The sequence below is a fragment of the Conger conger genome, chromosome 2 (genome assembly GCF_963514075.1).
Source record: "Conger conger chromosome 2, fConCon1.1, whole genome shotgun sequence".
NCBI classification, from domain to species: Eukaryota; Metazoa; Chordata; class Actinopteri; order Anguilliformes; family Congridae; genus Conger; species Conger conger.
The window spans coordinates 11595449-11609162 of NC_083761.1; the positions used below are offsets into that span (position 1 = coordinate 11595449).

At 38.5% G+C, this 13714-nt stretch overlaps 1 protein-coding gene across 4 annotated transcripts in view; it reads right to left on the reverse strand.

The window, feature by feature from the left end:
• The window catches only part of LOC133116402 (calcium-activated potassium channel subunit alpha-1), a 173852-nt gene that overhangs the window by 12776 nt on the left and 147362 nt on the right, over window positions 1-13714 (reverse strand). For 3 of the 4 annotated variants that reach the window (XM_061225913.1, XM_061225896.1, XM_061225904.1), the window contains exons 21-24: window positions 9123-9246; window positions 7597-7821; window positions 5702-5894; window positions 2578-2691 (exon numbers count right to left, since the gene is read on the reverse strand). In XM_061225913.1, coding sequence (XP_061081897.1) covers window positions 2578-2691; window positions 5702-5894; window positions 7597-7821; window positions 9123-9246 — 656 coding nt within the window. Of the gene's footprint in view, window positions 1-1199; window positions 1284-2577; window positions 2692-5701; window positions 5895-7596; window positions 7822-9122; window positions 9247-13714 lie in introns of all 4 variants that reach the window. The other variant, XM_061225922.1, reaches the window with a different exon arrangement.

A 13714-nucleotide genomic window follows, 5' to 3' on the forward strand; every position in this document is an offset into this window, starting at 1 on the left:
CATGACATCAACTGTAATAAATCAGGTTATCGAATAACTGTTATCAATTGTTTGTCTAGGCAACACGTTTGCCTGACACCTTTAGTAAGGATTTGCTGGCCAACCGTAATCTGTTTCAGTTACTGTACATTACATCCCACGTTCATGTAATTCATGCAGTTGTAGGACCATGCATTCCCGCAGCTTGAAGCTAAAATTGAAAGGAGGAAATGTGTTTCCCTTTTCACCAGCTTGGTAATACTATTGAATATCTGCTTGGTCAAGAATGTTTCTATTGAGAATACACACTTTATAAAATATATATAATTCCATATTTTCCAGATGTATCATACTTCCCAAGGAGACATATAGCACACACTTTTAAAAATGTAATTTGAAATTGAATTAAATAATATAAAAAATATAGTTATAAGTTATATTGAATAATTACATTAATTAATGGTAATGAAGTGAAGCATAATGTCAGTCAGCATAATGTACTACTTGCAGATTTGAGCTGCTTTATTATACTGTAAAATTATATGACACCCATATGATTGACTCAAGAAAAGAATAAATGCATTACTTTATTTCAGTCCATACTTATTTCAAATAAAAGAACAAATTAACACTTTAAGCGTCTGCTTCATGAGCCTGTGGCCCGGCCTGCTTCAATGTTATTTCCGGAAACTTCTAGCACCAACGGACATTATTCTCCAATAAAACACCAAAATCCTATTTCATTTGAAAAGTGCATCAAAAAAGCTTTCTTTGTGTGCTATAGCTTCAATGGAGCATCTATGCTTGGAAGGAATCTAGAAAAACAATAAAAAATAAACAGCTTAAAGGAAGGTTTGATCTTGAGTTTTGTTTTTGAAATTTTATTTCTTCCGAGACTTCCTGCGAGCCGCAAGAAAGAAACGTCTGTCATATTGACACGGGGCTGATGAAAAGGACCCAGGCCAGAGGAGGAACTGCGAAGACATGCTATGGAAACAGCCACGAGGAGAGACCGGTGTGATCAAAGGCCTAGCGATGCTCAAAAAAAAATCATTAAAAAAAGGCCAAAACAAGACAGTCAATTTCAACCAGAACCCAGAATAAAATGTGTTCAAAGTGATGCCATGGGATCAGGCTTCTACTGCAGCCGGATAAATCAACAGAAGCTGATGGAGGAGAGGGAGAAAGACACCGCAGAGAAAGGACAAAGGCAGGCTTACCCAGTTCAGTTATCATTTGAATGTTGGTTCCAATGTTTTTGTCCTGACTTAATGATACCAAAGGCTGTTTGCCAGGAGGTTTGGCTAATGACGCAGTTTTGTGGCATGGAAGGGAGGTAGGGGGAATAGTTATTCATACAGGTCGATAAAAAATTAACCAAGCCCAAGACTGTAGATGTTGACTGTAGAACAATTAAACAACTAAATTAAGACCACCAAAACTAATGTAGGCATGTTACTTTAAAAGCCTTTGTGCATTACTACTGTAAAAGCTACATAAAAAGAAAACTTAAGTCCTACTTTTAATACATAATCAAAGCACTTACTTCCATCTGTGTCAGTGGAAAAACAGAAGAATGATGTTATTTTATCTGTTCTTTTCTCTCGCAGTTGTCACAAACTTGCCATTTACACTGCTAGATATAACACTGAAAGGGTCAGCCAATACAACTGACAAGCAGCTTTACATGAACTTACATAAGGCTGTTAGTTTTCATTAAGAGTATTGTTTTATTATTCATTTCCTCAATGCTTTGATAATTATATTCCTTTGTACGTGTTGATCCGGCACAATTCAGAGAAAATGTGAATGTTTAAAAATAGAGGATAAATTCACAGTAAACTTTTGTTTCAGCCGCACTTTCCCTCCCGTGCTTTCGTAGCGTAGCTCCCCAGGAGTGGCACGGGAAGGTTACTGAAATCCCGCTTAATGTCCCCGTTTTTAGAGTCCCTCTGCCTACAATGCGTTCTAATTGGGTCAGGGGAGAGTTATAGTGGCCGGTCTCCAGTGCTTTAGTGCCCACTGAGATCTGAAACTTTCATGAGTCTCAGTGCCCAGGGAATACTGTCACAGTCATTGTTATTAATAAATGGACCACTTTGCTACTCCAATTTTTTTGTTAAGGCAGCTTTTCTACCTCTACTTAACAACTCCTCTTCCCCTAAATGACATTTCTTTCTTGTATTTGTCTCCAAACTGTAAATGTAGTCTGCTAGTAGTCTGCTAGTACATACAACACATGGGTTTAGTATTAAGCAGGCAGATATTAGGTATAGATAGAGACTGTAGAAACATTTTTCAAGATAAAGGCCTGGATTCAATCAATATTTTGTTTTTGTTTTCTGTACTAAGAAAGGTTGGTAAGTTCAGCCATCATCAAACTGGATTTAAAAATGCGGCTGCAAAGAAAACATAATATTTCAGTTAAAGTTAAAAGTTTAACAACAAATAATAAATCCAAACTAAAGGACAAATCTGGAAGACAAGAGTATTTTAGATTAATATTCTTGATCTATCACGCAGCTGAAAATACCGGTAGATAAAACGACCAGCTTTTGGTTGTGAAATGAGATTGAGCCATTGTTGTCGTTGGCATACCTAGCTCAGTTATGATGGGGATGTTTGCTCCGGTTGTGATGGAGGCCTGTCGGACCAGTCCATGAACCGGGCTGTTGTCGGGGGAAGACCTGTCCATCCCAGGAGGCGTGAAACCTTCATTAGAAAAAGTCACGGTTAGAGGCACACACATCAACACACCTTTACTGGATATTTGATTCTGAATGGGAAACTGGTTGAAATAAATAAGGGTAGTGTTTTACTTTACAGACCGTTAATTACCTAGTATTTACTGGGTAAATACACAGCTACTTGTGTAATTATTAGGTAACTACTTGGATGTCAAAGTCCAAAAAAATCAGTAAATACCATATGTAAGCACTATGTAAATGTGTTTTACATCCGCTTTCATAGTACTTACATCCAAAATCAAAATAGTTTCCTAATAAGTACCTGGTATTTACCCAGTACATACACGGCAATTGACGGTCTGTAAAATAAAGCTTTACCAAAATAACATTAACCTGAAATACCCTAATGCTATGGTTAAGGAGAAAAACTACAATCATTTCCCCGAACTAACCCCTCTAAAGATCTGTTAGATGTTTGACATGGATGTCAAAAAGTCTTTAAATCCTAGAGCTTAAAAAAACAATGGCAATCAATTGTTACGAGAGACAGTACAGCCTTTCCTTTTAAGTAGAGACAAAGAGATCACAATAGGCTCTGTAAATAATTAAAAAAATAAAAACCACTGTAATCCACTATTGACCTTTAGGGCTAGGCTGTGACCGACAGCTCTGTTTGTGATAGATTAAAAAGACACCAAGGTCTACAATGAAGAGAAGAAAGATTGCAACATTGGTGCTGAGTTTGCAAAGAGAGATTAGCAACTCATTAATTATTGTGCCTGTGTCCTTTTACGGGATGAACATTCAATCTTATGGTTGGCAACATGATGAACAGCCATTGCACGCCACTGCACACGTATTCTGCATTTAATTAAGTAAAATGTGCACATTTTCAGATGACCAGTTGTTGGTAAAAAAAATGGGAGAACGGTAGAAATTATTCAGATACCTGCCTAAATATTGCAATAGGGACATACATTCTGCTTTTAGGGGCAACGGAAGCTTATTTAGCATTTATAGCCTTCCATCAACTGCCCTGTATAAATTTTACATGTTGGTCATTTTGTTACCATAAGAGTGCTGAAGTGCAACCTGCAAACCTTTTATGGGAAAAAAGTGCCACTCGGATGCATGAAATACACTACAAGCCACACGAGTATGAATACACACAACTTGACATTTTTGCATTTCTCCGAGCTGACAAGTAAACACCTTAAATCAGTAATGCTACAGTACTGTATATGCATAATACATAGCCTGTGTTTTGACATCCGTCATTTAATGCTGACTTAGGAAAATGCAAGCTTATAGTTTTACGGTGACAAACGTATTGCGGCGAATGGATTCAGGTCACAAAGTTTTTAAAATGCTACACAGAGGCATTGCCATTTTCTGTCAGGACATTTAAGGTAGCAATACAGCATGGTTGGATAGCTTTGGAAAACAGAGACACTAACTGTTTCAGCAATTCTTCTGTAGGTAGAATTGGAAATAGTGAACTTAAGCCCTAAAATGAGCATAAAAGCTATTGGTCCAATGCGGTTAAGCACTATCGCTGCCAACTCAAGCCGTCAGGAATGAAATAAACTATGAACAAAATTCAAATGAAAAAATAAGAAATACTCAAGCTAGGACTAGGTCATCAGGGTTATTCAAAAATGTTTGGTCTTGTAAAGGGGGCTGGAGTTGCCTGAGGCTCTCAACCCCAACAAAAACACTGGGATTAAAGAGTTTGTGTCCAATAACCCAGAGCATTTATTTAACAATTGATTTACAGAGATATTCCATGCTCCCCGACAAGACACCTCCCCTTCACTTCACCACAGCTGCAGATACCAGAGCTGGGGAAGAGTGTTTCCCCCGCAGGCAGTACTGGGGCTCACACGTTCCCAACCACAGCAAAGCGTCCCCTCGTGACCAACTTCCGCTTTTATTCATTCGCACTTGTTGCTCTGAATCTCGTACTGTTATTGACATTGGAGGGACTTAAACAATGGTTGAACACCTTTGTTGAAGCATGGCAATCAGTCACCGATGATAAGATTCATCACATAACATGTGCATCTCTTAGTGGCTACCCTTTAAGGGATGGAGGAATGGCATAGTAGACTACTCTTGTGGCGAGTACAGAGAAAAATGTTTCCCTCTACAGTATATTCAAACTAATTGCAATATGTTACATAACAAAAGTTACTTGCTTAGATAATAGTAATCATCTTCAGTCATAGTGTTAAATTTAGCAAAACCATAACTGTAAACTCATATTACACTCTAAAAATTTTTTAAGAGAATGACTCTCGAGGCTTTCATTAAACACATTTGATTTTTTTTTTTCTTCAAAAGACGCCTTTTCAACAAGTATCAAAGTCTTAATGGTGTTCGGGGAGAAATCTACAGGATGGGTACATGGGTAATTTTCTTAATGAACGGCATCGGGAAACGTGGCACTTACAAATTACAGCGCTCGGTTAATGATGATGCATCCGGACGGGCACAAGAGGTTACATGTTTATCTGAATTTATAAACAATCTGTTGGACTCCATTTGTCTGGGAACAGAGCTGTGGTGGCAGATGTTAATGGCGGAGAATAACATAGATCATAATGACTGCTATTTCAATTACTGAGGAAGCTGAGCGCGTGACACCACCGTATACACCAAAGAGCAGTATACAACGCTAGAGCACTGCTACTGTGCGCTTTCAGCTCCCATTGTCTATGTGCAACGCCAGACAGGGCAATCTAAGAGGCGTTCCTATGTAAATGGCTCACTTCCCGCCCTCCCCTTCAATTTGGGTTAAACCAGCTGCCAACTCCATTTATGTTCTTATGATAATATTTATTCATAATGATGGCACAGAGGGGAAAAAAAAACAGAAAAGCCTTGGCTGTCTATAAAAAAACCTTAGGAGTAATCAGCAGGTTTAACTGTCAAACTGATGTGAGGTATTTTAAATCACCCAATGAGGGATATTCTTCTTGCCAGGTCCTGTCCCCTGTAGGCAGTGCAGTGAAGTATTATAGGGCACTTCTTACCTTGGGAATTAGCCTGCAAGACCCCAATGCTGTCATCAAACTGCATAGATTTGATGTTGAGTGATGCCAAGATGCATTCCTTGTCCTGGAGAGAGGCATCGTCGATATTGTTCTGATTGGCTGACAGGATAACGCACATGTCGCAGAGGTTGATGTTGACAGCCCTCAAATCAGCCCGGCTTAATGGCGTACCCTTCAGCGAAAAAAAGGAAAACAAATTAAATATTGAGAACAGAGCTTTGGGAAATTAGTTAACGAGTGAGTATTCCTTTTTTTTAAACTGCATGACATTCAGCAGATCCGAGTACGTGCTGGGAAATCGGAGATGTGTGCTAATCTAAAGGGTAGATGGTGCTGATGGCAGCGTTTTGGGTTTAGTTTTAATATTCAGCCGAGCACTTCCTAACAGGGAGAAGAGCAGGCTCCATGCCAGAGCTTCACATCTCTGTACACATGCCAAGCAATTTATTTACATTACACCAGCTTCATCTCAGCGCACAAACGATCTCTGGCATAGACTCAAATCTAAAAAAGGGCTATGTTTGTAAATATTTAGTTGCAGGTATGAGTATTGTGTCAATAATAAAAAAAGAATGTTTACCCAATGAAAATGAACAAAAACAATTATTTTAATAAGTGTATGTGTAAAAAAAATATTTTTACACATACACTTATTTAAGGCTATGCTTTGACTACCAGAACCTAGAAGTCTGCCCTACTGTTCCTTCAGATTGCGATAATGTATTCAGTCTGACAGCTACAGTACATGGATGTGACTCAGAAACTGACAGATATCAGTTACATCTCCATTAATTTCATTTAAGACCAAACACACATATGCAGGTATATAGCTTTGATACTATTTATGTTTTTCCCCAGCAATATGAAATACTTGTGGATAATGTGCTGTTGATATATTTAATAGTTATTTAATCACAAGCAACTACAATATGTAGATGGCAAACATGGTTGAAAATGTATAGATGTGAATTTGGCTGTTTACATAAACAGACCCATAATCTGTTGTATTGCTATGAAGAGAATACTACCCAAAATGATTATGCCATATGATCATTTGCATGTATGGCAAATTTTCACATCAAGCTATCATGTTTACTTGTGTTACTGTCACCTTCATGTCAGCTTTGAACAGTCTGGCCATTCTCCTCTGACCTCTCTCATTAACAATGCGTTTTTGCCCACAGAACTGCTGCTCACTGGATGTTTTTTGTTTTTCGCACCAACTCTAAAGCTGTGCATGAATATCCCAGGAGATCAGCAGTTTTCTCAAACCACAGAAAGTCACTTAAATCACATTTCTTCCCCATTCTGACATTTGGTCTGAAATAAAGCTGAACCATACCATATCTTCATGCTTTTATGCATTTAGTTGCTGCCACATGATTGGCTGATTAAATATTTGCATTAACAAGCTGGTGTACAGGTCTACCTAATAAAGTGCTCACTGAGTTGGCAATAGTCACTGTAGTACTACTCTGCAGTATTAATATTTAGACCAAAAAGTTCTGCAAATGAAAATCCCCAGGTAAATTACTTAAGCAAAGTTAAGGCATTTTACATCAATATTCCATACTGCCACACAAGGCCTGCTGCCAGCTTATTCAAACCAAAGACAAAAATAAATAATCTCAGATGAAATTTGGATATAAAATAGCCTAGCTCTGAACCTAATATCACATACAGTAGGCTTGTCATAGCAGCTCATAAAACAAGACAACAAAGGGGCACATAATACAGACAAACGTCAGCACTACCTTAAATAAATCACCAATTTCTGATGTCCTGCCAATGTAGCAACTGAATTAGATGAGTCACATTGATCCAATCATCCTTAATATACAGTTTGCAATACAGGAAAATGCCTCCATACTCACAGGTAAGATGGAAACCTTAGGGAAGTTGTGAAGTGTTTCCCATTCCCGCTTCAGGTATTCCAGAGAGCCCACGAACACGATAGGCTTCAGTTCATGGTAGTGGAAGTTGCTCGCTCTCAAAGGCATTACCAAGTTTCGCAACCCCACCAGCGCCGACTTGACATCCCCGAATATACAGACCACCACATGACCGCTCAGAACCGTCATGGCAGCCTCACTACGAGTCTGAAGGAGGGAAGAAGGGGGAAAAAAAAACAGTGAAATATGACAGAATGATAATGATGGATTGTGTCAGTGGCAGAAAAAAGCCTGAGAAGCCAAGTATTCAAGCTGAACAGAACGCCTGCAACAAGTCTTCTCTGCCACGGCAATACAGATATACTCACCTTTCAACAAAAAAACAATAGTGAACAATGATATACTGTAAACATATTACTAGAGCAGAGGTTGAAAATCCAGGTTCAGAAACTAAAAGTCCTCCCCAGTATTTTATTCCAATCACCTGGCTAATTAGCTAAATTCTTCATCTACAGTATAGCTACTGTAATTAATGAAGTTCATGGGTAGCAGAAACACATGACAGGACGTTTTGGCCCTTGGATTTTCCACCTCTGTATTACAGTTAAAATACAGCAATTTATGCTCCAGTAATTGCCAGTAAAATTAAAACAATTTAGTTATATGACAAATATAGTTGAGGCATAATTGAGTTATGATTAAAACTTGATGCATGCAGTCATTAATTGTTGAAGAACATTTTGAGATTAAGAACACATATACAGTCAGGTACAGAATTATTGGTACCCTATGCACATAAATCCTGTAAACTAACATATAAATAAACTTCATTTTCCAACATTTAACATTTTACACATATAATTTCTGCAGAATGCAAGTTTCAGAATTATTAGGACCCCTGATGAAACCACCCCTGGCAAAGATGACAGCCATAAACCTTTTCCTATAATTTTAGGGAACACATTTGGAGGGATTTTTGATCATTCCTCCATGCAGAACTTGTCAAGACCATTGATATCCCTGGTACCCATTACCAGACAATAGAAAACTATAGTTTTCCTGTTTGAACATAACATTCAGTATAGATATATATATTATGTGTGTTGTTTATTATATGCAGCCTTTTTTCTTTATTTTTATGAAGGGTGCCAATAATTCTGGAGCTGTCTGTATGAAATTAAACCATGACCACAGCCTGAATGTAATAAGGAATGATGCAGTTGTCTTCTATTATGGAAAAATAATATCATTTCTAATTTACAACAAACAATAGTGTAATTCTTGGATAAAATAATATACATGTCCAATAAAATTCCACGAACAGCAAGGGCAATTTCAGGCCCTTAATAAATAAAGAAATAAACATGGCTGACCAGTAGAAATAGCATGTCACATGAGTTATTATGTTTTTAAATGCCACATCTGTACATGCCAGCATTTGCTCCAGTGCTGTGTGAAGATTGGCTTAATGCCCATGACCCTGTGTCCTCTGAGGTAATCTTACCCACCAAGATAACCTTCTCAATGTCTTTGGACGGACACCAGTGGAACATCCCTGTGGAGTCATATTTCTTCACGTTAACGTCCATGTTTTCAATTTGCTCGTTTCCAGGAATGAGCAAGGGGTCGTGCCTGCCCAGACAAAAACAACAAAAGAAAAAAAATACAAAACTGTGAGGCCAATGATCTGTCAGTGCATTCTCTGTATTGTCAAATATATACAAATATATTCATACATCATATTTGGCATTTCCTTTAAATAGTTTTAATCATTGATGGATCAATATGTCCAAGATGAAGTCACAGCATAGAACACCTTTATTACAGCCAAAATAGTAACACTATGTCTTTGTAAATCCTGTAATCACTGACTTATAAACATAAAACACAGCCTTTCAAACACCCACAGTGCCAACAGAAAAATAAAAGCTGCGAAATGTAATTGTGATGATACACCCTTTACAGCCGCGCAATCACATATAAAGAATTTGAAATGTTAACGAATCACCTCAGTTACCGCAGAGACTAAAAATAAATAAACCAGCTCCGTCTACTTCTTTTCTGCTTTCCATGTTTACTCCTGTCACTATCCATCTCTCAACCTGCCAGGAATGCAGAGTCATCAAAACGCTGACATGAGCATCAGCAATGGAGTGGAAAGGACGGAAACCGCCCGCCCTGGTGACTGACTGGCATGAGAATGGAGAGCCAATTACGTGCTTTTACCACATACAACTTCTGACGCCATGCTCTTCGCTGTAAAAGCTTTAACAGGCCGCACTTTAAATATTTTAGCAATTTGCCCAATCACATTTTGCTTTCCAAACTGAAGGCCATTAAAGTTTCAGCAGTGCGTCAAGACCAAACAAGCTAATTTATGTCAGCAGACTGAACAGCGGAGTTTGATTCTGAGGAACACTGACCATGAAGGAGGTCCCACAAGCAGGGGTGCCTGTAGTCTCACCAGGTTTACCTTTACAGTACTGTAAGTCCAGAGTTATGATGTGTGCAGCCTTTTTAAAGGACAAATATAGGAATACAAAACGGCGAGTATATTTTTCTGTAACTAAATCCAAAAACAAATAAAATACAATGAGCCCACAATATATTTTGGATGGTTAATTCAAGAAGTACAACAATGATATGCCTAATGTTTACCAGAAACAATAAAAACATCATTAATTGAATATTATTTGATTATGATTATCGTAGGCACAGTTTATACAGTTTACATGTATGACAAGGTACAAAAGCCAAACTTAAAAGTCAAAGCCTTTAAATAAGTCAAATAAGCACTTTATTATTTTCCTCTAATTCACTGTCCCATTCTTTTCTTATTCTTATTCCATATTTTTATTCTTTGTCTTTGGTGTCTCTTTTTATTAATACCACTTTTCATTTAAATGCAAACCATCACAATTTATATGCTATACATTACCATTTTAAAATGAAAATTCCTTCAATGCAACTGAACTGCACACAGCTGGGTTTTTACTAAAAAGCGTGGGTTAAATACCTAAGAAAATACCTAAGAATACCTAAGAAATCGTTGGGTTGCAAGGCTAGGTCTTCATGCAGAAAACCATGCATCAATAAACCATAACAAAATATACATTTTTATTTTGGGTTGTGGTTAAATACTAGTCATGTCAAAGACTTAAATGCATAGTATACACAGTGTTAATATGTTATATACTACAGTAATATGCTCTTTTCACTTAACTGGACAATAATACAGTACAATATGTGCATGAATTGTATAATGTAACAGTTATATTTAAAATATCACATTCACTTTATTTGGTTTTCCCTGTCCATAATCAATATGATTATCTGAACTGTAAAAAGCAGAACTAGAAACAAAATAATCTCCCTCTGTCCATCAATAATGAATCTCTCTGATCCACACAGGCCCTTTCAGAATTACACCGTAAGAAGCAGTTTAAGTATGTATGATGGTGTCAGGAGAAAGTGTAGTACCTCAGGCTTCAAGAAGAATGGGTCAAAACGCCTGCCTTTAAGGTAATAGCCTAAGGCTAGACTATAAAGCCTCCTTTCAGTAAAGTGGCTTCAGGGAAGCATCTCTCTTCCTTAACATGCCCTGTACAGTACTTCTCAACCCCCACACAGAAACAAAACCACCAGTACTAATGACCTGGATATCAATGTGAAATACACAGAGCCTGGCTTTTTAAGGCTTGTTGACGGCTAGTGCCAATTTTAACTCTGATTAAGTCTTTTCACGACCCTGGCTGTAATGTATTGTACCACCAACTTGACATATCCTGTCACCTGGACAAACCAAAGGAGACAAACTGGGGCTCATTCCTACAGTCCCACTTCTACAGTGTGTGGAGGAATATGTAGGTAAACCCTTTCACGGCTAGCTACAATCCATAACAATTAACAGAAAGTGCCATGCTGTATATTTAAGTAGAGCCATGGTACTTGCCGTGTTCAGAGAAAGACTTGTATACTGAGCTCTATTTTTGGATATAGGGTTTTGTGGATGTGTTTATTATGTATTTAGTTCTGGTGGCTAATCAATCCTAAGTATATGCCCTCATGTAAAATCCAGCTATGACCAGCTTGAAATACCAGCTACCAGCTGTTTCAAAACATAGCCTATCCACAGCAGGGTATGATGCTTACTGAGAAACACAAGCTTAAAGAGAGTCCATATGTATTCATATTTCCCTGGCATGTTGTATACTGTATACTTCAGTCTGAACAATGGTGTCTTTCACCAACTGGCTCTAAACACGAGTAAATAAAATATTTCATAGAGTAATGTGAGATGATAAAAAAAACATAACTTAATTTGATTACTACTCTGCTTGCTACTAACACTGCATTACTCTGCTACCTAAAAAAAAAAATAATAACAACACACACACCTCCCACCCACACACACAAGCCATATGACTCTTTAACATGTCTCACTCTAAATAGGATTGCTGTACTTCCAACAATCTATTTATCTGCCCCCACCACAACATACACATACACCCACACCCACACCCACACACACACACACACACACACACACGCACATCTACTGCTCCCCCACCGACCACTGCACATTTTTCTTTATTTTTAAATGATCAAATAAAGTATTAAAAAAAAAAACAGCATCAATTAATATGCGCGGTAGGAGGATGGAAATGAGCAAGCACAGGTGCTAATAACAGTGAGAGCATTTAGTGCTTTTTACACCTCGGCTGAATATTTCATTATGAGCTCTATGTTTCACTACTCACTCCGCAGACCCCTGTCACTTCAATATCCCCTCAGCACAATGACTGCTGCCGCGCTGCTCTACCAGGATAGCTATCTTTCACAGACTGTCAGCCGTGACTGGCTGTCACGAGACGACTCCACCGATCGCAGCCAGTCCCGGGTAGCAGACATGACATCTGCGCCACTGCACGGGAAGATCTGAACAAATGCATTGTGACTTCCCACAATTAGATGCGTCCCAGGGCCCATCAAAAGGTCCATGGGAATGGTGTTAATTTCGGGGAGAGGATTTCTCTTTGTGCGCGGGAATAAGAGAGAACTTGTTACTTCAACGGCACGGCTGATGGCGCGTGGGCGGGGGAATGGCTTTATTTATGTAGCGGCTTGTTTTATTGGGCTGTTTATTCAAGCCAACACAGATACACACGCACACACACACACACACGCACGCACACACACACACACACACGCACACACGCACACACAGCCGTCAGCCTTCCTAGGTGTGCAGTCTTTTGTTTTCAGGATCTACTGTACAGTATTTGTGTGTGCACGATTCCACCAGATTACAAAACGGACTGAAGAAACCGAATAGAGTCTATATATCACCCTTATATCGGTATCTGCATTGTATTGTATTATATTTTGTAACAACAAAAGACAATTACCCCTATTTATGTATGTACCATAGTGTATGTTTTATATATGTATTTACAATTCATATTACGATAAATACGTGTGAAACTGCTGTGACTAGTCTACGCACAAATCCACATGAAGCTCAGTGAAGCAGCTGAAATCTGGGAGAAATTGCCCTCAAAGCTGCTCTCGCTCCTGGTTTATTTTTCGAAACGCGTTTAGCTATTCCAGCGCCGGCTCGGCAGAAGAGCGAGGCTGGGACGAGCCTGCTCCCTCAATCCCTCTTCAGCAGGCAATGAAAGCGAGCTTCGCTTTGAAAATTTTCCCCATCATGCAAACTGACAAAGGCATGCTTTTCAAAAACCCACAGCCAATCTGTTGATCATTACTTATTTACAAAGGCCTTGAGGCTCGGAGGCCTCTAAAAACCTTACTTGATACGGTATACACATTTTTTTTTCTGCTTGTAGAATAAAGTATCCCTAAGGCTACCTCAAACAATCACTTTCTATCGTGCATAAAATGCACCTTGTAACACTGAAGTATTTAATATATATGGTATAATATATCTACGGGAAATGTATTTGTGTAGAGGTAGGCAGGTCTATGTTTGGTAATTTGATGTTTTGCTGAGGGCTATGACTTGGAAAAAAACGAAAAGAAAAAACCCTACACCTAGTACAGAGGACCTGTCATCTCAGTACCCAAGAGCCAGCAGAAT